Source organism: Nanorana parkeri, unplaced genomic scaffold (assembly GCF_000935625.1).
Source record: "Nanorana parkeri isolate BGI_ZX_2015 unplaced genomic scaffold, ASM93562v1 scaffold1971, whole genome shotgun sequence".
In the NCBI taxonomy this organism is placed as follows: domain Eukaryota; kingdom Metazoa; phylum Chordata; class Amphibia; order Anura; family Dicroglossidae; genus Nanorana; species Nanorana parkeri.
Genome location: NW_017308239.1, coordinates 7,757 through 31,646, shown reverse-complemented (window position 1 = coordinate 31,646; position 23,890 = coordinate 7,757). Strand labels below are relative to the sequence as shown.

The following is a 23,890-nucleotide window of genomic DNA, read 5'->3' as shown; positions in this document are numbered from 1 at the left end:
GGGGGCAGGGGGCTAAAACCTAATTATAGAATGCAGTATTGAAGGAAGCAGGGAGAGATGATTTGTGATCTATAGTGAGATTTCTGATTCCTCTTACAGTAACATTCTCTTCACCCCCTACCCTGCTGAATTCCTGCTGAATCTATCTGTCTGTCTGTCTGTCTATCTTTGTTTATTTAGAAGTGTTTCCTTACTGCTTTTACATTTTCCAACATATTTAGTTATTTTTGTCCCATTACAATAAAATGGCTCAGCAAATCCAATGGAGCTACATCAAAGACAGATTTACCTTTTCCCTGGATGAGAGTTCTGCCCATCTGTATGTACTGTCTTCGTCTTCTAATGTATAGTGGTTTTATATAAATGTTCTTTATTTATTAGTCCAGAATAAAGAAAAATGTTTTCAAAGGTAAATATAAAAAATAATGATTATGAATATTATGCAGTCATCTGTCTAGTCAGCAGGTGGACCTATAGGTTCCTTTTCATATGCTCTCCTTTGTCTACTTACTACCTGACATTGGCACAGCTTAAAAGCTTACATTTCCACTGTCTTCTCATGTCCATGTTGCTCAAAGCCCAAATACAGCCTTAACTTTATTGTTGGATAGAAAAGGTTTGAACCTTTTGTTCATTTTTATTTTCCTATATGTAAAATTTCATTTTAAAGGGTATTTGTAATAACAGTAGTAAATATTTTGTGTGGCATTGCGGTATGTTGTACTTGAATAGTACAACTTGTAACCTCACAAACAGATAAGTGTATGCTTGTTTAGAAGGTGTATGTTTAGAAGGTGTATGTTTAGAAGGTGTATGTTTAGGGCACATTCTAAAAGGCTTCAGCAGAAACATAAAAGAGCTGATTGCCATGCATGGCTCACAAGCCACTGGAAGGGGACACTAGTTTATCACATTGTTTATTGAAAATACAGTATAAGTATTATGCAGCAAACTCCCCATTAGGCGGCATTCGAGCAACCAGCACTCTCAAGCAACCGCCAAAAAAATGAAGGACCTAATATGTCGTTGCTGGTGGCTTGAGGCACACTAAAAAAATGGCGGTTGCTTGGTGCACACTAAAAAATTTAATTCGCATTTATTTGCTTGAGAGTTACTATTAACTCTCAAGCAACCAGAAACTACTATTATCCGGCAACTACCAATCCCCGTGGGTGCCGGATAACTGGGAGTTTACTGTACAGTTTTTTACATGTACAGTGTATCTCTTAAAGTGACATTAAAGTATAATTTGCCCCCAACCCCCGCCATATTAGTGTAAGGACTTACTTTAAATGATGTCTCTTGATCCGATCATCTTCTTCTTTAGTGTAGTTTTCAGCTGTCCCTACCGCCCTGGTTCCGGTCTCCGATCCAAAGCTGACTCCTCTGTGCTAGCTGGCACTTCCTGTCCCACGGAGTCTGTGCGGGTGCACGCTGCTGCATAGACTTACCTTGTGTCCCTTCTCGTCTCCCGGCCAAAGATCTGAACTGTGCATGTGCCCGCCCCAAGATCCTTTGTGGCCGCCGGGACGCTTCAGATGTTCGGACGGGAGCGTGCGGCGAAGACACAGGTAAGTTTTAACCCTTTGAATTTTTAAAAAATGTTTTTGCATATATTTACTGCTTGCTAGCCATAGATATATGCAAAAAACGGCTGAGGGTTTAGTAACCCTTTAAGCCAATCTCTGTTTTTCTCTAACCCACAGTTAATGTGTAAAAATGCACTAAATATTTAAAACTGGTATGCATGTGGTATATTGTATACTGCAATGCAGTAGATGCTAATTATGTTAGTGTTTAAATGACTTGGTGTCCTTGCTGATGGACAGAATTATAGCTGAAGCATGCATAATGAAAGTTTAACTTTTTAAAAAGATGACCTTTGTTGTAGCTTGTCATCATTATGCTGCCACCAACAATACTACTAAGCCAATTACTGACTGTCCAAGGCTATGATTTCCCACATTCTTTTTCCTTATTAATAATAATGCTCTATAAGGTTCAACCAGAGTAATGGAGCTAAGAAATAATGATAGAAATGGGTAAACTTTGACTCTTCTTTTACCAGAGGAATACAAACAGATTTGCTGGTATCCCTATATGAAGTGTTTGTTTTTCTGTTTTCCTTCTGTGGATGTTGTTTATATGCCTGCCTGAAATCACATCAAACAGTCCTTTCACTACTGAGACCATGCAGCATACTATGTATTGAAAAGCTGTTTTATACATGAGATGCCGCAAATCGTAAACAAGTCATACCTAATAGAGTTTAGATCTTTAGGGCCCATTCACACCCCTGCATTTTTTTTTCATATTTGTTGCAATGTGTTTTCATACCATGCAATATGCCCTGGAAAACACAAACAAATGCAGCAAGCTGGATTATTATAAAAGCTTACCGCGCTAAAGCATGTAGTTGTGAACTATTCCTTATAGCAGCCAGACAGGCTGCATTGAAGGGGAAATAAGAGGCTTAATTTATAAAGGGTTTTATCATTTTGTTTCCATTTGCTTTTTAAGCAAACAATTTAAAATGTTTTTCTGTTCAGATGATTAGGTATCATGATCACTAAGTGCCTGCCACTCTTGCAGCTCCAGGCCCTGGGTTCAAATTCCACGTGGAACACTGTCTGCATAGGTTTGTGTATACAAAATATACTGGTAGGTAGACATGTGCACTGCCAAAAAATTCGTTTAGTTTCGTTTCGTTTTAAATTCGGATTTGTGTTATTTCGTTTTTCGGGATTCGGGTGTGAAAGTCAATTCGGATTCGGAATTCGGATTCGGACGAAATTCGGTAGCGGTAGTTCGAACGTTCGTTTCGTTTTCTGTTCTTATTCGTTTCTTATTCGTTTCGTATTCGTTTCGTTCGTTCGTTTGCAGCAAAGTGACATTTGAAGGGGGAAAAATATTTTTCTCCTTCTCTAATGTCACTTTGCTCCAACGAACGAAACGAATAAGAACAGAAAACGAAACGAACGTTCGAACTAACGCTACCGAATTTCGGAAATGGAAATTCGAATTTGTTTGCATTCGTTATGTCTGTAATTCGGAATTCGGATACATCCGAATGTCCGAATTTCCGAAAATTCGTCCGAATTTCGATTCGGAACGAAACGAATCGCACATGTCTACTGGTAGGTATAACAGTACCCCTCCAATATTGTCACTAGCATTAAGCTGGCCATACATTGTAGTTTTTTCTCATACAGCCCATGGGAAAATACACTTGATTCCGCCATTAATGCTAAGTAGCATGGATTGGGAAATCCCCCCTGCTGGGCTATTGTATTCTGACAGCAGCAGATGTGCCACTGCCAGAATACCTGAACAGTGACTGCAGCTGATTGACTCATTGATTGAGTCATTGTTTGTCCAAGAAACAGAGGGGGCAGCACACTGGTTGAATTTCGACCAGTTTACAGCCAGCTTTAGTGTGGTAGTGACATTAGATTGTAAACTCCTTCTAAATTAGGACCCCCAGCTGGAGCTCCTCCCACCGGACCAGCGCTGACCCGTCGCTGCTCTCCCGCACAGCGCTGCACATGTCGAGCAGTGAGTGAGCGCAAGAGGGGTCCATATTAAGCAGAGGATAATTGTAAATCCATTGTCTGCAGTGTATTAGCAGTGTGTACCCTATATGTAGCACCCCAGCTGGAGCTCGTCCCACCGGACCAGCGCTGACCTGTCGCTGCTCTCCCGCACAGTGCTGCACATCGTGAGCAGTGAGTGAGGGCAAGAGGGGTCCATAGTAAGCAGAGGATAATTGTAAATCCATTGTCTGCAGTGTATTAGCAGTGTGTACGCGATATGTGGCACATATAGCGCACATATAGCGTACACACTGCTAATACACTGCAGACAATGGATTTACAATTATCATCTGCTAATATGAATGTATTAAATGATCCATAGTACATAATATGTAGTTGTACTATGGATCATTTAACCCATTCATGTTAGCAGGGGAGAATTGTAAATCTATTGCTGCAGTGTACTGTACATGCTCAGTACACATTCCCAATTCACTGCAGCAATAGATTCACAATTCTCTCCTGCTAACATGAATAGGATAAGGGATCCATAGTAGAACTACATGTTATGTACTATTATGTACTATGGATCATGATTTAACCTATTCATGTTAGCAGGGGAGAATTGTAAATCTATTGCTGCAGTGTACTGTACATGCTCAGTACACATTCCCAATTCACTGCAGCAATAGATTCACAATTCTCTCCTGCTAACATGAATAGGATAAGGGATCCATAGTAGAACTACATGTTATGTACTATTATGTACTATGGATCATGATTTAACCTATTCATGTTAGCAGGGGAGAATTGTAAATCTATTGCTGCAGTGTACTGTACATGCTCAGTACACATTCCCAATTCACTGCAGCAATAGATTCACAATTCTCTCCTGCTAACATGAATAGGATAAGGGATCCATAGTAGAACTACATGTTATGTACTATTATGTACTATGGATCATTTAAAGTCACCTGTCCCTTTAAGAAAAAGTATCAGTAATTGGTATCGGCAAGTACATGAGGGGAAGTACTTGGTCTTGAAAAAGTGGTATCGGGACATCCCTATAAGTAACACTTATTTGTTTTCATTGTTTGGTTTGTGAGTTTTAGCTGAATTGCAGCTGTTTTGTTGTGTGAAATGAAGATTTACTAAAATATATATAGCGCAATCATATTTTGATTGAAGATTTGCTGACAACATTCCTGAGATATAGTCATCTGCCACTACTTGGCATAAATGAGCATTGGCTTAGGGGAATACAACTGTTAAATGCAGAAACAAGAAACTCAAGTTAGTAATTGAGTACAATCTAAATGTCTTTATCCTTCATTAAGGGACACAGGATTAGTAGAATTCTGAGGAAATTCTGTTATACTGCTGCCTTTAGGAGGAACTGGACACTGGCAAACAAAAAAAAGCTGTTGGCAAGCCAGGTATAACCCCTAGCATTCCCATAATGCTTCAGTTTTTGCTGGACTTCCTTTATCCTTGGATAAAAGTATACCCATTTTTACTAGACATTTTTTCGTTTTTATGAAGATTATTTTTTTTCCCGTCAAGATTCGTTGCTATGCAGAGTTGAGCTCATATTTCAGCAATCTGGATCAGCTAATGCTAAGCACTGGCTTGGAAGTCATATGCATACCCTGCTATAATGAAGATGTAAAGTCTGCCTGTTATATAAACCTTGGGCACTGCACTCTGCTTGTAGCAGCCCCAGACACAGAGCCCTCTACGGGTTCAGGGCCGTGAGACAGCCTCTGGTGTGAACCTGATCCCCGATGACCATCTTGGTAGAATGCCCACTTATGGGACACAGAATCCCTAAAATGTGAGATGTTCACTAGATTCTGCATGTGGCACTCAAGGTGCTTTCAAGGCCTATGCTAATGGTAAGTTTGGGTTTTGCCCAATATGAGCATGGCAAACTATTATTTGTGTGTCATGCTAAATCTCCCTGTAGGGGTTAATGCACTAGAGACAAAATTGCTGGGTCAATAATAGTTGTGTCACAGGTGGACTTACACTGCCTCTTCTCATCTTTCACTAGTTTTTTCCACTGCTCTTATTGCAAGGGTCAAGGGTTTACCTTAGATTGGCTTTGCTGCTGCCTAACAGTGATGAAGTCACCTTCGGTCAAAAAAACCTCCCTTGCTTTCAACAGCTGGTTTGTGAGCACCCAAAATCCTTCTTGGTGATTCCACACATTGACATACTTGCAGTATGTCGGATCATCACCAGATGTGGTGGGAACACCAGATGTGGACCTTTTGCTTCCAAAGGATACAACACACTGGATAGGTTTGTCTCCAGATACAGATATCCTCTGTTTGTAGCAGTGGATGCTTTGGAGTGTGGGGTCATTTTAACCTGATTAATAGCAAAACAAATGATTATCCGCGCTATAGTGCTCTACCCCAATCTCCTCAAAAACACCCTATTGACAGCTGCAGAGATAGAGAGAAGCTATATAAACTTCTCCCACAATATATTAAAGACACTGCGCTATCTCTAATATTATAAAACTCTAAGTGCATATACTTAGTGACAATTATACAACATGTTCACTCCAACTTATATATAGTCCATATAAAAGTATTCCCAAAATTGATATGATTCAAAATAAATGTGATGAAATCCTTGGGTTCACTTTCTTTACATCAGTGAGTCAAATAATCGTTGCATATAAAGTTCCACAATCACTCATGACTTCTGTGCTTCAATTCCTCGTCAATTAATCACCAGTGATCCACCTCCAAGTGCACAAACACTAGCACACTCACCAGATAATTCTGACCACCCAGTGGTCTTCAAATGCTCTGCAAAATTCTCTGGTGTCCGATGTCTCCATCTCCACTGAATCAGCAACAGCTGAAAATGATGAGTCTGCCCGATGTCTCTCCCAAATCTCTCTTATCCACTCAAAAATAGAAAATCAGGATGGCACATAGTGTAAAACTGCTAGATGATAGTTTATTTATAAAAATCAGAACACTTACATTTAAAAGAGTTTTTCAGCGCTGTAAAAACATAAAATCGGCTTGTATGAGCTCAGCTCTGTCTCCTCCACTCCATTCACTAGCGTCAGCGTGTAGCTCCTCCCCTATGTGTTTCGTCCAATGGACTTTCTCAAGGGTAGCATACACACTGACTCTATCTCCTTTTATATTTCCCAGATACCACAGATACAAACCCAGATACCACATTTACATACCTAGATACCACATTTGCATACCCAGATATCACATTTACATATCCCGATGGTAGTTTCCTTTGGTCCGTATATACGAATCTACCATATCTCTATTACCTAATGTGTATATTATAAAATCATTAACTAAAAACATCCTACTATAAAAACATGTATAATATTAGATTCAAGATCTACAACCCCCTAGATGGTACTATAGGTCATTGGGATCTTAAGGCTCATAAATAAATTAACATAAATTAGCATTAACCCCTCATGATAGGTATTCAAATTAACACATATTCGTTATCTTACAGTCAACACTATATGTCATTGGAAAAAAGTATTCCCAAAATTGATAATCATATCAATTTTGGGAATACTTTTATATGGACTATATATAAGTTGGATTGAACATGTTGTATAATTGTCACTAAGTATATGCACTTAGAGTTTTATAATATTAGAGATAGCGCAGTGTCTTTTGTTTAATATATTAACCTGATTAATGCCTTTTCTCCACTGAAGCTCTTTCTTCGTTTTCCCTACGGGATCGAGAGGGAGAGTATGCTGATGATTCTCATTGCATTGGTTTGGCCCAGACAGATGTGGTACTCAGAGTTCACGAGTCTCAAAGCAAAACACCCTTTGAGCTGTTCCATGTAGTATGCATCTTCTGTCCCAAGGACATTTTACCAACCTGTTTCACAGTTACTAGCATTGACAGCATGGCTGTGGAAGCCCAGGTCCTGAGAGATAGGGGTCTATCTGATTCTGTTATTCCTGTGCTCCTAAACGATAGGAAATTCACATCACCCAAGTTTTATCATCACACTTGGCAAGCACAATTCGCCTGGTGAGAGGCAAGAAAATTTCATCCCAGGAAATACTCTGTGGTATGACTCCTGACCTTTCTCCACTGCAGTCTGGAAAAATATTTGGCCTGAGTACCATCAGGGGACAAATCTCAGCTCTTCAGATTCTTTTCCAAAGAAAAGAGATATTCCTTTGTCAGCACTCAATAACAAGGTTGCTTTCCCCATTGCCTTCACTTCTGCGAGGCGAGTTTCTGAATTTGGGACCTTGTCTTGTAAAGAACCTTTTCTTATTCTGCACAAACACATGGTTGTCTTGAGGCATAGGCCCTCATTTCTCCCTAGGGTGATTTCTTCCTTTTACCTTAATCAGGGCATTGTACATTCGTTCTTTTCTCCTGCTATAGTACATTCCAAAGAAATTTCCCTCCATTGCTTGTCGTGTTTATCTCAGCTGCATCTTCCTTCAGGCAGATTGACTCTCTTTTGTCATCCCTGAAGGTCCCTGTAAGGGACAACCTGCCTGTTGTTCCACTATTTCTATGGGGCTTTGACAGGTCATCATACAAGCCTAAGGTTCCACCTTTTTTGTCACAGGACACTCTACTAGATTAGTCAGTGCTTCTTGGGCTTTTTGTTATTAGGCATGTGTTCAGATTGCAAAACCGCCATCTGATCTTTTGTTCAAACCCTTTCTACGTTTTACCAGGTGGATGGTCAGGCCTCTGCTGATGCAAGCTTTGAACGTAAGGTCCTTCAGTCAGTTCTTTGTGCTGCAGGCAGCCCCCAGTTTTTACTAGTTTATATGGGCTGTTAGCATTTTTTGTTTGTCTTGCTGCCAACCCATGAGTTGGACATCCCAGTTGCCTCAGAATTCTACTCATCCTGTGCCCCTTATTGAACAAAAAAGTAAACAGGATTTTTGGAACTTGCCATAAAATCAATTTCTTAAAGTTCATTAAAGGACGTAAGTCCCACCCCTCTGTGTATATGATCTTCTCCTAATACTGCTTTTTTTAAAATATGAAGTATCATAGGAGTGGGATACACAGATTCTGTGTCCCTTAATGAACTTCAAGAAACAAATTTTACTCTGAGTACAAAAATCCTGTTTAACACTGTACATTTTCCATCACAATAGTAAAGACAAAGGTTAAAAAATGTTTATTAGAAATTAGATAATGATTTGATATTGTTTCTATAGTTACTCATTACACAGTCATCGGTAGTAATGCAATCTTTGACCCAGTTCATAGGTATTTGTGTACATCACAGAACAAAACATTGAAAGGGAAAACGAAGGTAGGATGAATGCACCCAAAAGCATGCTGCATTTTGCATTTACACAAGAACTTTGAAATGTTTCTATTTGTAACTCTACAAAGACTGTAGAGGCATTATTAGCCTACAGTATATTCTGATCTATGTATGCAACATTTATTTTCTTCTTTTTCTCCATTTACTTTATTCGCCACTTGATAAATAGATGCACTCATTTCTGCATGTCTAAGATGACTCAGTCCTTCCTGGATGCAACTCTTATAATAATTAGGGCCATAAATAAGACAGCACAGTGGTCTGAAAATGGGAGATGTGATGGGTGAAATGTACTTCATGTACATTTCACAGATGATACATTTGAGAAAGGACACTTTTCCACTTCTGCGCCTTAGGTACTCTACAACACAGTTTAAAGAGACTCTGTCACCATCTTAAAAAATTGCATGTAAAAGCAAAGAAAAACTGACTTACAATTTGCATATGAGCTTGCTAGGGAATAGTGGAAAGTGTTAATTGTCTAGCACAGCCCCCTCCCTCCTTGAACACCTTAGCCCTCTTCTTTTATAAATACTGTCTGAGCTGTCCCAGCTCCTCCACCTCTTCCCTTACCTCTCTACATAGTGTCCAAGTATGAATGGGTCCTGGCTAGGGATGATCTACAAACTTGTTTGCTCTGTGAAATTTCCAATTTCATATTTGCTGAAATTTTACCAAAATTGCCTCCAAATATTCATTGCAGCACTGCAAGGTGATTTAGAAAAAAGAAACTTGTTTAAAAACTCATTGCTGACTGGCAGGCCATAGTTGTGTCAATGTTCTGTCCATTGTGTACACAACAATGGCATATCACCCCTCCCCTGCACTCCTGCTGTGATGAGCCATTGTAATATATGAAAAGGCATTTATCAGCTGGCCATTGAAACATTCCAAATGTTTATTTAAAAAATGGGACATCACTTCATGTCCCATTATTTATCAAAACCCATGCATGAATCGGTATGTCCTCAAGTGACCTGCTAATTCAGGAATGGGTTGTGTGTGAGTAAGTAGTAAGTAGGTAGCCTGGCCCTGTAAGGATAACTGCGGTAAAAGAAGAGTTATCCTTTAATGTTTTTAAGTTAAAAAATGAATCAGTGCTCCTATTGAAAAAAAAACTTGAAAGTTTGTAATAGCGTAATATGATTAATCTTGCCATATAAAAATACATGGACACTTTTCCAGCTGTAAGTGACAGAACCAGAGAACTTATCGTTCAAATAAATAGCGTAATGTTTCTCTCAAATCTGTGAAATGCTGTAATAAGCTTACGCTTGTAGCTATTTTTTTTTCAGCTCAAAGGCTGCTCATACTCCTACAACACACAGATACAATAACTAATGCTTGTAATTAACTTGGACCAGATGCAAAAAGCAGTAAACCTATTTCACTTTAGTCTGTAGATACAGCTGTTTACAAAGCTTCACTGTAGTAAGAAGGATCTTAAATTTCCTGTTGTGCACAACGGATACTTATCAGGCTCTATCACTGGTGTAAGGGAAATTAGGGTCATGGTCTAATTTGTTTAAAAAAATGCTGGAAACCCTTTATATCTTTGTGACAGAATAAAAACCCTAGCACGTTTGTGAAAAGAGATAAAAATAACTAGGATATTTATGTGCTGTCTATGAAAAGTAGAGAATTGGACCTATGTGTGAAGTGTGGGAGGGAGGAAGTTAAAAAATATGAACTATATTTAGACAGTAACCACTTGGATTATTTCCAGGCTTACGGAGAAATTGCAGCACTTGAGTTAGAGATAAATACAACCTACTTAAAATCCCTAATGATAAACAGACAGAGAATGAATGCAGGAATGTGACAAGAATAGAAACATTTTGCCATTCACGGAACATCTCTCTGCAAACAATACATCTGTGCACTCCACATTCATTTTGAAGCTCAGCAGCCATTTTTTGTAAATCTTCTTTTTTCAGTATTACACTAAGTGCCCTAGTTACTGTATGTCTACTGTATGTCTACTGTATGTCTACTGAGAATGTCCAAAAAGGCAGAAATACAAATTTAAACTCACATTTGATAAAAGAAAAGAACCACAAGATTTTTTAAGTTTGGCGATTTTAATTGTTTATGCTAAAAACAGAGGCGTAAAGTGAAACTGCCGAAATTATGGACAAGCAGTTAAAAATACCTAAAAACGTGTTTTATGTATTTTTTACCAAGCAGTAGAAGAGCTTTAAAACAAAGTGGCCCTGTGAGGCTCCAAAACATTGCATCCATATGTCATGCTGAAGGAATACAAATAAAGATGATATTCTGAAGCAGAATGGTGTGCGCACAACATATCTTCTAGATTGTATACTGTGGCGCCATCCACCAGTTGTTCCAGGACCCCTTGAATTCTGGGATACATCGGTACGGTGTGCGAAGGGTATATTACTAAGTAAGTATAGGAACGCCACCAGTGCGACAAAGACATAAATGTCAGTGAAAATCCATTTATTGATGTCAGTCAATACTCAAAGTGTCATTTAGATCAGGCCTTCTTAAACTTTCTCCACTCATGACCCCTTTTTGGCCGAGGAAATTTTTAAAGGACCCCAACGTTGGTCGGTGTCTCCCCCCTAGCGCAAGTTGGTGTCTCTCTCTCTCTTCTCTCCCCCCTCCTCTTCTCCCCCCCAGCGTCGGTCAGTCAGTACTACTAAGCCCCCTCCCCCTCCTTACCTTTACATCCAGCAGCTGTGCTACACTGCTGCTGGGTTAAAGAAAGTTCAGTCAATGTTAAAAAAAAAGAACCTTCCTGCGCACACGTGCTCAGGAAGGTACCAAGTGCACAGGGGGGGGCCTTAAAAACTACACTACACTGCAAATTTTACATTAAATTGAAACAAAACAATCTAGCTTGGTGCCCAGACCTCCTCGGCCGCCTGAGCCCCTCACACTAGTACCGGCCATACCCCCTGATGGCGGTCCTAGCCTGGTACTCAGATCGCGACCCCCCTGTTCACTTGCGGGACCCCATATGGGGTCGCGACCCACACTTTAAGAAGCACTGATTTAGATGACACTTTGAGTATTGACTGACATCAATAAATGGATTTTCACTGACATTTAAGTCTTTGTCGTGCTGGTGTGCTGGTGCGCTGGTGACGTTCCTATACTTACTTATGCTGAATGCGGCGCCATCCGCGGTCACTGCGAGCACCCTCAACTAACACTTGGGAGTTCCGGTAAAGAGTGCTACAGGTCCTTGGACTCGGGGATATTACTAATACGCAACCAAACAGACACAGCAAGGCGAGTCATTCTCCTCCCTGCTCCTCCTTCCTACGCCTCCCTTTTCCAAGTTAGTAGATGGACAGTTGCTGGAAATTGATCTGTCCCTGTCTGTCTGTGATCTTCTACTGGACAGGAAGTTCAGGGAAGCTGAGCTGAGAGAGTTGAAGCCAGATGTTTGGAAACATGATGACTGTAAATGCTTGGGCAAAAATGTAAATAAATACTTAACTATACTAATAGTTAACGAGAAGGAACCCCTGCCCCTGGTAATGGCCACAGAAGATGTACAGACCCAGGAAATCAACCACAGGGATGCCACCATTGGAGTCAGCAAAAACTGTCAAGTGGATAATTTTTTATGTTTTCCTTCCTAAAGAGTTATGTAACAGAAAAAAATGTATAATAGACATGTGGTTTACAACATTAAGGGGTCTATGTATACAAACACAAGATCCACACATTTTTTCTAATTGGACAATTGGAGTTAGATTGGATCCTTGGTGAAAGTTGTATAAATCTTGTGTGGAAAAAAGAAATTATGAATAGAGCCCTTAGTGTCTTTTTTTCTCAAATTGATATATTTTGGTAGATGTTTGAGAGTTAAATCACCTTGCAGTTTTTCTATCTCTTGCACCTCTATTGGAACAATATCTATATGTGGTGGCTGGTTTTACACACATGCAGTAGTCATTATGAAGTTCTCACTTTATGTATAGAGAATGAAAAATGAAGCACAGTAATAAGCAAAGGATGACAGGAACATCTAAAACCTCCAGGTGGACAGGAACAATGTTGGGAATTGCGGCAAGGAGCTCTAGCTGTTGGGGGATTGGAAACATATAAGAAGCCGCAGGTTGACTCAGTTGGCCAGGCCTCCTTTGGGCGAACTGACCCTTTGAATGTGACTATATTTCCAGGACTTTATTAATTTTGTATACTGTATTTAATATTGTTCTGTATTAAAGCTGAATTGTATTCAACATAATAGATAAAATTAAAGTGGACCTTTACCCCCTTTCACTATAAAGCACATCAGTATGCAGGTAAGCATGCTGATATGAAATCATCTTACATTTATTAGTTAAACAAACATATTTCTATTTTACTTACAATTATTGCTTTTCCACTTCCTGGTCCTCTTGGGAATTAGTGATGTAATGTGCCCAAGCGTTGCATCCTGGAAAAATGACATCAGCAGTGAATTGCTGGGAAATCTCATTTGTAATCTTGTGAGATCTCAGGGAAAGGGATTTTCCTCCCCTGAGATGATGTGCATGGCCACATGTCCTAGTTACATGTGCTAGAGTTCCAGGAAGTAAAGGGAGATCTAGTAACCTGCCCTTAGTAAAAATGGCCACTGTGAGGAGAATGGGGAGGGAAAGAAAAATAAGGTATATAAAGAATAAAGAACCTGCAATTATCTATTATTATCTGTTTGTAGATTGACATTACTAAACATTTCTAAAGGTGTCTTTGTTGTTATTTGAGATTTTTATTTTATTTTAAGAAATGGGTTAAGTTCATCTTCAATGCAGCTCTGTGATTATTAATACAGCTTTAAATGTATTTATTTAAATGCAAGCAGTGTAAGTACCTGAATCTGACCTGGTATCAGCCTCTTGCAGCTTCCATTCAGCAGATTTGATGTGTGAGAGGAAAAGCAGTACAAGGAGACAATCAGTTTGAGTGCTGACAATCAAAGAGCATTCTGATAGAAGACGAGGACAGACTGTAAGGGAGATGGGCTCATCCCTGTGCTGCTTCTCACTTCACTGTGCACTCACAGGCTGGGCTCAGAGGAAGTCGGTTTAATTAGGCTGGTAATCAGAATGAGGGAATCGTTTGAAATCTGGATTAAAAGGGAATATTGAAACAAAATCTGCTTTTTAATGTTATCTTTTAATGGGCTATTCATTCTCATTTTGTTAATTTTGATCTCTGCTTAAAAATAAAATGACCTAGGTGAGCAAAAATGCCACCACGTGTATTTTTGCTTAGTAATGCCTACTGTACATAGATATAAACCGGTAGTGCTCACATGGTCAGGGCAACCTGATGCTTAAAACCACTGAAATAGTTGTTTTGAACAGGGTTCCGTTTTAAAATATAGACCTAGGCCTTTATGCAATTTTAACATAAAACTATGTTTCCAGAGTTAATAGGATGAATAACGATAGAGAATAAAATCATTCTTTTCCTTTAGAAAATGGTACTCCAGGATCCCTTCGTTGCTGGCAGCCTAGTTGAGAGCCTACACACTGTGCCATGTGATCTCTGATGGAAAAAGCCAAGCTTTTATATTGGTTGATCCCCCATTTGACAGAGATCAGGTTATCAGATACATATGTCTCCAGATAAGTGGCCAGCAGTGAAAGACATCTGGAGCAGCATTTTAAGCTTTCTAATACTTTTTTTTATCAATCCCAGCAAGACCCTTAACATAGTTAAAGAGAACCTTTGCCCATCTCTATAGAATAACAACAAAGGCACCTTTAGAAATGTTTAGTAATGACAATCCACAAACAGATACGTATAGATAATTGCAGGCGTTTCATTCTTTGCGTACCTTATTTTTTCTTTTCTTCCCCATTCTTCTGGAAGTGGCCATTTGTATCTAAGAGCAGGTTACTAGATAACCCTTTACTTCCTGGAACTCTGGCACATGTGACTTGGACATGTGACCATGTACATCATCTTAGGGGAGGAAAATCCCTTTCCCTGAGATCTCATGATGAGATATCTCAGCAATGCACTGTTAATGTAACCTTCCCAGGATGCACGATGCTTGGGCACGATTACACCATTAGTGCCAAAGTGGACCAGGAAGTGAAAAAAAGAAATTATAAGTAAAAAACTCCAGCACAATGAGGGAAATTTATCAAAACTGGAGCACACTGAATCTGGAGCAGCTGCACATATTAACCAATCAGCTTCTGTCTTCGGTTTGTTCTGTTAAGCTTTAAAAATGGAAGCTAGAAGCTGATTGGTTGCCATAAACAGCTGCTCCACTCTTAATAAATTCCCCTCTAGGTATTATCAGTAGAGGGATATGGTTGATTAAAGGCCTAACTTTTAAGAAAATTAAATAACGACGTCTAAGAGCCCATTAACACTAAAGCACCCCTTTGTGTAGAGCACATACATAAACGTGTGTTATGGCATGCATTAAACATGCAGGCTCTAGGGATGCCATTGTGATCCTTGCTTCACCAACTAGAGTTTCCCAACTTTAGATATGCTGAACTAGAACACACAAACAGAACAAGAATTCAGACTTCACTGGTGGTATTGTTTATTCCAGATCAGTGAATCAACAAGTAGTGAAGTCAGTTTCAGAAACTGAAGCTTTAGCATCTATCGTACAGAAACAATTAGTATCTAGATGCACAAAGATTTTCCACAATGTTGTAAAATCTCTGTATTTTCTTTAACCCACCCATCTACAGGCCATCACAAGCGATACCTTAATCTTTTGTAATTGTAAGGGTGTATGTGTTTAGTGCAAGAGCCTGTCCTTGTAAAAGTCAGTAATGATAACTACATCATTATTAATGATAAAATCATAAATAGTAAAAGTACTCATCTTTGCCAGATGCTGTACCGCATGTTGTGATGCAAACACCCACAATACTTACAGTACAGTAGCCTAACATCTCTTATCCATCTCAGTGGATGACAAAGACAACTTAACATATACTCCTTTGTAAATGTATTTATATATCGCTTACTAAAGGAAAAAGGACTGCAGGCCTTTATCCCCACCACATGGTTTTGTCTTAACTGGGGACCGCACTGTTCTAGTTAGTTGAGTTCCAGGTAGTGTCTTCGCAGTACTACAAAGTACATGAAAGGAGATTTCAGTGACTGGGACATTTTTTTTTTTTTAGAAACAAGCCTTTCCAAAAGCAATGACTAGTTCAGTGAAAGATGCCAGATTAACATGCCTGTTTAACACCTATAAATATCACAAACAGGTACATAATCTGTATGTACGTCAAATAATTCAGACAGGAAGCTGGTGTTTGAGTATAGCTTCCATGTATGCTCTACACTAAATATAAAACTCAACCTACCTCTCCACTTGCAAACCACATAATGGTTGTTGATCACTTTTCAACTTAATGTCTGAATTTCTTGGCTGGTCTCTAAGAGTAGATGTAGAGAGCAAAAATCCACTTCATACCCCAGAGTTTATGGACTTCATGCTAGCCATGACAAGTGTTAATCCCACTCCAAACCCAAGTGCTTTTCAAATCTATAGAAGCCATGTGAGCACTGACGCCAAAGGTTTATGTGACATGACATTATGTGATTAAATTGCAGCACTGACTTTTTCTTAAGTAGGTTAACTCAAAATCCCACAGGACTGAATCTACAACTACCAATGTTGTTAAGTCCTTCGAGGCCTGCACCAAGCTTTTTCTTCTAGGTGGTTGAGTTGTAGGTTTGCTCAGATAAATGATTAAAACAGTCTATGCCATTTCTCTGTTTCTGAGGTTGATAATGTAATAATGTTATTGACATTTTCCATAACACAGTGGTGATAAGAAGGACACAATAGGGTGGGAGGGTAATAGACACGGACTTAGACACTATAACATTACAGGAGGACCTGGATAAAATAGGGGAGTGGGCATTAATGTGGCAGATGAGGTTTAATGTCGATAAATGCAAAGTAATGCACTTTGGAATTAAAAATAAACAAATGGGTTATACAATTATGGGTATGCCGCTAGGGAAGTCAGAAATGGAGAAGGATTTGGGGGTCATTGTAGACCACAAACTGAAAGGTAGTTTGCAGTGCCAGGCTGCTGTAAACAAAGCTAGCAGGGTCTTGTCCTGTATTAAAAAGGGGATGTATTGCAGGGACAAGTCTATAATTTTGCCACTTTATAGATCATTGGTTCGACCTCATCTGGAGTACGCGGTCCAGTTCTGGTCACCAGTACTAAGAAAAGATGTCCTTGAGTTGGAAAAAGTCCAGCGGAGGGCAACCAAACTAATTAGGGGTATGGAGGACCAGAGCTACGAGACAAGGCTACTAAATTTAAACATGTTCACATTGGAGGTGAGGAGATTAAGGGGGGATATGATCTCCATGTACAAAATGTTCAATGGTGGTAGCAACATTAGCGATAAACTGTTTAAAATTAACTCCATTACAAAAACTAGAGGCCACCACCTAAAATTGGTGGAAAAAAAATTCCAGCACAAGGGGCGAAGGGGGTTCTTCACAGTAAGATCAGTTAGGGTCTGGAACTCACTGCCACAGGCGGTGATTTCAGCAAATAATGTGGAATTGTTCAAGAAACTTTTGGACGATTTCTTAAGGGACCGTAATATACAGGGGTACGGGTACTCCTAGAATGAGATCCTAATAGGTTGGACTTGATGGACTAATGTCTTTATTCAACCTCAAATACTATGTAACTATGTAACAATACAGCCGTTACAAGTAATGTACTTAGTTGTTTTGCCCTTTCAACAATTATTTCTTTGGCATGCCTTTTACTGTCAGTGATCTTTTTTGACATTTTAAATGTGTTATTTGTGCCCTTCATTTAGGTTATCGCAATCAAACATCAGATTTGTCTGAAAAGGCTTACTCATGCTGCTTACAGACTCTGTTAAATGTGCTGTCCCAGGTTTCTCTGTTTTAGCAATAAACAGGAGCAGATAAATGTCACACAGACTGTGGCATTTGTAAGCTCTCCAGAGGACCGTTTTTAACATTTTAGAGCAATGCATTCGTTTTTCCAGTAAATGTTGAGCTGTCATCAGACAAGCCCACACAGACCATATTGACCTTTATATTTATCATCTGGTTCTTGTTATTGCAGGCTAACAAAATAATTTTGAAGTAAGTAATTTTGTTATGTGGAGATTACTTTTTCAAGTATTGGTGGAGTACTTTGCTTGCTGACAACAAACAATTATCTACATCTGTGTGAAAAGTTTGTATTTTGTCTATTGCTGTACTGCAAAGCTCATAGCACACAGTTGAGTTTTCTAGATGCACATTTGTGAGTTGTTGTAGTGTCTACCAATATAGTATTGATCCTTCTGCACTTGTTCCCAGTCCTGACCCATAAATTCCCCCCCCATGTGATGAAAATCTTTCTTCATTTTCCACACTATGCTGTTGCCCACCCCTTGTACCCCTTACCCATGTCACCCTATATTTAGAGCTCATGGGGAGGTGTTGATTTTTTGCCACTTAGGACTTCTCTTCAGAATGCCAGGCTGCTGGAGGAAGGGCGTCACTTCCCTACAAGTTTTCTGCCGGGGTGAGGTCGAACAACAAGCGAAACCCATGAGTATCTGTACCACCTGCCCCATTTTATTGTGTGTCACCTACACACCCAGAGACTTAAAACCCACAACTCACACAGCATCCCAGCATTGTCAAGCACCTATGGTTCACACTACATTCCCAGGCCTCCCAGTGATTCAAAACCCACCTATGTCTTCCTCCACCAGTTGCACACCAACTGCGACACACCTCCCCCACAGACTCGTCTCTACATGCCACCAAAAAAGACAACTGGTGGGCTGTGACCTTTCACCAGACTAACCAGAACATGGAGCTTATAGTCCCCAAAATAATTAGGTTACAGACTCTAAACTCAAGCAAAACACTTAAAATTCATCCAGTCAAGTGGACTCATGATCCCCCATGCCTGCTGCACACCATGCAATGGTTTTTGTGGCCCACTCACCTCAAGCGGACACTACAATTCCGCCTAGGCTCCTGTCCACTGGAACCACACACCATCTATTTGTAAGCGGGTTTAGGGTGTGGCGGCTTCAAAGAGGGAATCACACGTAATTGACTTTTAACAGGATAACGTTTATTACCGGAGGGCCGGTAGTATGAAGAATATTTACAATAGTAAAGCAAACGGTTTCACTCCAGGCATGGAGACACAGGTACACAGTACAGTCACTTCAGATGTAAGCGGTAGTGGGATTCGTTAGCACCCTAGACACTTCCCACTGACTGGCACAGTCTAAACCCAAGCACACAATACGTATCTGTAAGGCTGATAGCACTCTACCCGGAAGCAGCGATATTCGTTCCGTACAGGGAGATAGGAGTCTGGCACACTCTTTCCGCACTCACAGCGGAGACACTGGTTTGGTTATAAACACCTGGGAGTCTTTTCATCCGACCCGGATTACCGATACAGGACTCCGTAGGAACCCTGAACTATCCCTCACAGGCTGGAACACTCTCCCTGCACTTTCCTGACTCTCCCTCACAAGCGGGTCTCTGTCCCTGTCTACATCCACACGTGTTCTGACTACAAACGTGGTTGTGTTTCCTATATAAGATAACCACCCCAAAATGGCCGACCAAATCTCCCGAGATTTCCTGTCCAATCAGGACACCAGGCTTCTCCAAAATGGTGCTGGACACCGCCTGTAGAGGCTAAACAGTGCTGAACATATTTACATATAAACATATCAAAATCGCTGAAAGTAGTTATATACACTTATTAACCCACTTTATCCTGCAGCCAGCTAGGCTGCCCTGTCACTGACAACTGCCTACATATTGACTGATGAGTATCAATGACCCGATTAACCCACAGGACAAATGAGCCATATCCAGCACACACCTCCAACAGTCACAAGTGCAAGTCTGAAGGAGATGATGTAAAAAATATACTCTTTTCTGACACAATGATTATGTGTTTTCACATACAGGTATGCAGTGGCAGTTGTGCCTTCTGACATACATTCATATTTGTTTGCTACCATATTACTTGATTGTAAAGCAAGAGAGGATTCTATCATCTCTCTTGCATGGTCGTTCACACAGCATACAAGGAAAGGTTGTCACACGCCTCTGTACATTACTGAGACCCTGAACTAGAATGAATGTTGATTTTTAGTCCAGTCTGCTCTTTATTAATGCTCCTGGAGCAATGGGACTGTTACGGAGTGTCTGAGTTGCTTTTCTTTTTTACACTGCCATAGTCTCCCAAATGGCGTGTAGCACAGCATAAAATATGAAAATGCATCTCAGTTATTATCTGTCTGCTTAACAACAAGTGATTTGGGACATGTTCATTTGCTAGGCACGGCCTAAAGCACTGATAAATTGTTGCCTACAAAGTTTATTCTTGCAAAACTGTAATTATACTTTATTTTATTAAGGCATATAGCATAAATTAATGCTAAAGAGTTCTTCTAAATTCCTAAAGCAGAGTAAGGGCATGCATAATAAGTGTAAGCTCTCAAAGAGATCCCAGTACTCTTCCAGACAATGTCTTTCCCTCCTGTTTCCCCAGAAGGTCATAAACACCTTTGTTTAGGCATCGTTTAGGGTCAGCATCTGTTTCCAGGACAATGATGCCAATGCGATGATGAAGCCATGTAAATCCCACTGCTTTTTATTTTCTTGGCTGTGAGCTTATAGGATGTCTCACACTGATTAGTACCCCTGCTGCCTCACTCTGTGACTTAGGAGAAAACTAAAATGTCAAAACTGAGGGAGGCATGACTGAGAGAACAATTAATTCTGCCTGCATGATATTTTCCCAGCATGCTCTTCTTAGGCAGACTTTGAGAGACTATGCTAAAGCATAATCACTTTACCAGACCTCAGATATTAAAGCGGAAACAGCTAAATAGATAGATGAAATAGATATATTGGAGCTGTTGTACGTGTCAAAGGATTTGTATTTCTGTCCATTCAGTTCAAAGATCTGAGATTTACACAGTTTTGCCACAGAGCAGAGCCCTGTCTGGCATGGCAGTACAGTAATACGTTGGTTTACGAGCATAATTCGTTCCGGAAGCATGCTTGTAATCCAAAGCGCTTGTATATCAAAACGAACTTCCCCATAGGAAATAATGGAAATTCAGATGATTCCTTCCACAACCCAAAAATATTCATATAAAATGATTACAATACTGTACTGTAATATAATACTGTACAAAATATAACGAAAAATAAACCAATTACCGGTACCTTCGTGGCCGGTGTGAGAGGGACGAGAGAGAGGAGGATTATTGTGTAGGACAACTTTCACTGTCACTAACGGAATCACTGCTATCTCTTGACTCATTGGAATCTTTTTCATTTCGTGAAACCTTAGCAAGGAATCTATCCAATGTGACATTGCATTGTCGTTAAACAGACTCATCGCTCGCACTGCTACAGCCTTATTCGGGTGGCGCTTTTCTACAAAATGTTGCTCTTATTGCAAGACATTTGCTTGTATATCAAGGCAACATTTTTCATAAATGTTTGCTTGTCTTGCAAAACGCTCTCAAACCAAGTTACTTGTAAACCAAGGTATTACTGTAGACTTGATTTTTCTCTGCTGCAGTTAAGTAACACTTACAATTATTGTCCCAGCTCCCCAGGCTGTAACTAGAAAGGGACACGAGAAGCATCAGACTGATTAGTTCATCACTCTGCTCTCTCCTTCTATCAGCATGTCCCTTGTTAGCTCATCAGCACAACTGACTGGCTGCTTGTGCTGCTTCTGCTTCTCCCACTTTGAGCTTTCCTGTACAGCAATAGCTGATACCAAGTCAAATTCAGGTACTTAGACTAACTGCATTTAAACTATACTATAAATATAATGTATTAATAAATGCAAAACTGCATTCATTTGTGCCTGGAGTTCAACTTTATTTACAAAATGAGCAGTTTAAAAAGACACATTGAGGGCACATTTTTTATCATAATGTAATAAACCTGTCAAAATTCTTTGCCCCTACTGTTTTGTCTAAATGTGTAAACATATGGCTGAACTTCTACAGATTTGCTTCAGATGTAACTACTTTTTGAAATGTGCCTAAAGTTAGCCCTCTCCGACTGTTTAAGAATTACTCAACATCACATATATTAATTTAGTGACAGATCTTTATTCTACTGCAAACTAGTTCAGAGTACTTGCTACCAATTTACGAAAGCAAGCCGACACGTGCAAATTTGTAGCAGAGTTGACACATAGATTCCCAAAATCAGACATGACACGCCACTCGCAACAGTTCAGTCACAGCAGGAAGGTTATGTACATCAAATGCTTTACATACATTTGCATACTGCAAAAAAGCTCAAGTGCATTTATAAAATGTATTTATGCATATTAACTTATTTACAGGCCTGCTATTAGTGTAGTCAGATGAGGTGATAGTTGTTATTACCGTGGGAACCCGGGAAAACCCTTGATTTTTAGTTGATTGAATATTCTATTATATTGTGTACTTACAGAGGATATTGTATGCACTGCTCAAAATAATAGTTTCTCATCTCAAATACAATGCTAATTGCTTAGGCCTTATATGGGTGGCCAATGGAATCATTGGCTGTACAGGAAAGTTACAAACAATGTCATATTCCTACATTTCTGTTCAGGTGTACGAATACTTTTACACATACTCTTGAATGTTACAGGTAGCTTTTTATGTAAAGTCACCATAAATATTTCACAGCGATTTCCATCATTACTTGAGTTTAGGAGAATTGTTGTGTTTATGGCTGATAATGTTTAGATCGACCCATACGCTTTGAAAACTTATTAGGAACTTGCTTTTCTCTGTTGTGGTGTGCAGGTCATAAGAATGGACGAGAACCTGATGATGCAGAGCTGGTAAGCTTAAGCAAAAGGCTGGTGGAAAATGCAGTGCTCAAGGCCGTACAGCAGTATATAGAGGAAACACAGCAGGCCAAAACCAAACAGACTGATGGGATCTCGCTGAAGCCTGGCATTAATAATGAGAGAATTGAAAACAACATCAAATAACAATTATGGCCTCTCCTGGCAATCATCTCAACTTGAAAATATCAGTTGCATTTAAGAGACGCCTACTTTGCTAGTCAGGTGCATCTTACATGGGGATCGTTGAACAGTATTCCTCTATGGCAACAGTTACACAGATGGATTTATATAATGATATTTCCTGACAAACCTGTTTGCAAGCAGAAAATACAAACTACAAAAAAAGGGGAAATGGCAACAGTCCCACAAAGTGAACCACAATGAATTTATTGTGTAGCTTGAAGAACAATAGGAGCCTTATGCTATGCCTTGTGAAATAGCAGAGAATGGCCAACCCAGAGGCCTTACCAGATGGCAAAGCCATGTCATCTATGTTGGTGAATGGAAATAATGTTGTCACTTCAAGCAAAAGTTCCCCCTATTACTAATGTTGCAGTGGCAACCCTTTGAAGGCTATGCTAATTTCAATGCTGGATGTTCCTCAGAGATATTCTATTCACTATGTATTATTTTACTGGTTCTCTAATGTATTGTGACACTATGCAGTATTTCTTGATGAACGTTATTCATGAAACAAAATCTATTTTTTGACGAGCATAATGGATTTTTTCTATATAAATGCGTGGCCAAAAATCATGGTATAGGTATAGTAGATCAGAGACCGTTTCTTTATGTCCAATGTACAGTAATGTTATCCTTTCCTTCAGGCAAGAGATTCAATGATGGAAACAAGCAGACTGCTTTGCAAAGGGAGTTGAAACCTCTGTTGGACAAAGTGAAGGACATTAAGGCTGTGCTGGCTCTTCCAGAGACACGTGAAAAAATATACAGAGAGGTGTTTGGTAAAAGACTGATTACACAAAACAACCCTCAGACGTTGCCTTCAGAGACACAAGCATTGATATTTTGGGATGGGATGAATTAAAAGAGACAATAGCATTATGGTTAAGTTTGTGTAACTCTGCGTTATATTTACTAAACAGTAAACCACACCCAAAACTGGCAACAATTTTCATAAAACTCTCCACAAAATGCTGACATTCATACATT

At 39.6% G+C, this 23,890-nt stretch overlaps 1 protein-coding gene across 1 annotated transcript in view; it reads left to right on the top strand.

The window, feature by feature from the left end:
• The window catches only part of LOC108800256 (A-kinase anchor protein 7-like), a 147,009-nt gene extending 123,959 nt beyond the window's left edge, over positions 1–23,050 (top strand). The window contains exon 8 of the mRNA XM_018572226.1: positions 22,674–23,050. Within this exon, the coding sequence (XP_018427728.1) occupies positions 22,674–22,864 (191 nt within the window). The 3' untranslated portion in view covers positions 22,865–23,050. The remainder of the gene's footprint in view (positions 1–22,673) is intronic.
• Positions 23,051–23,890: the final 840 nt, after the last annotated feature.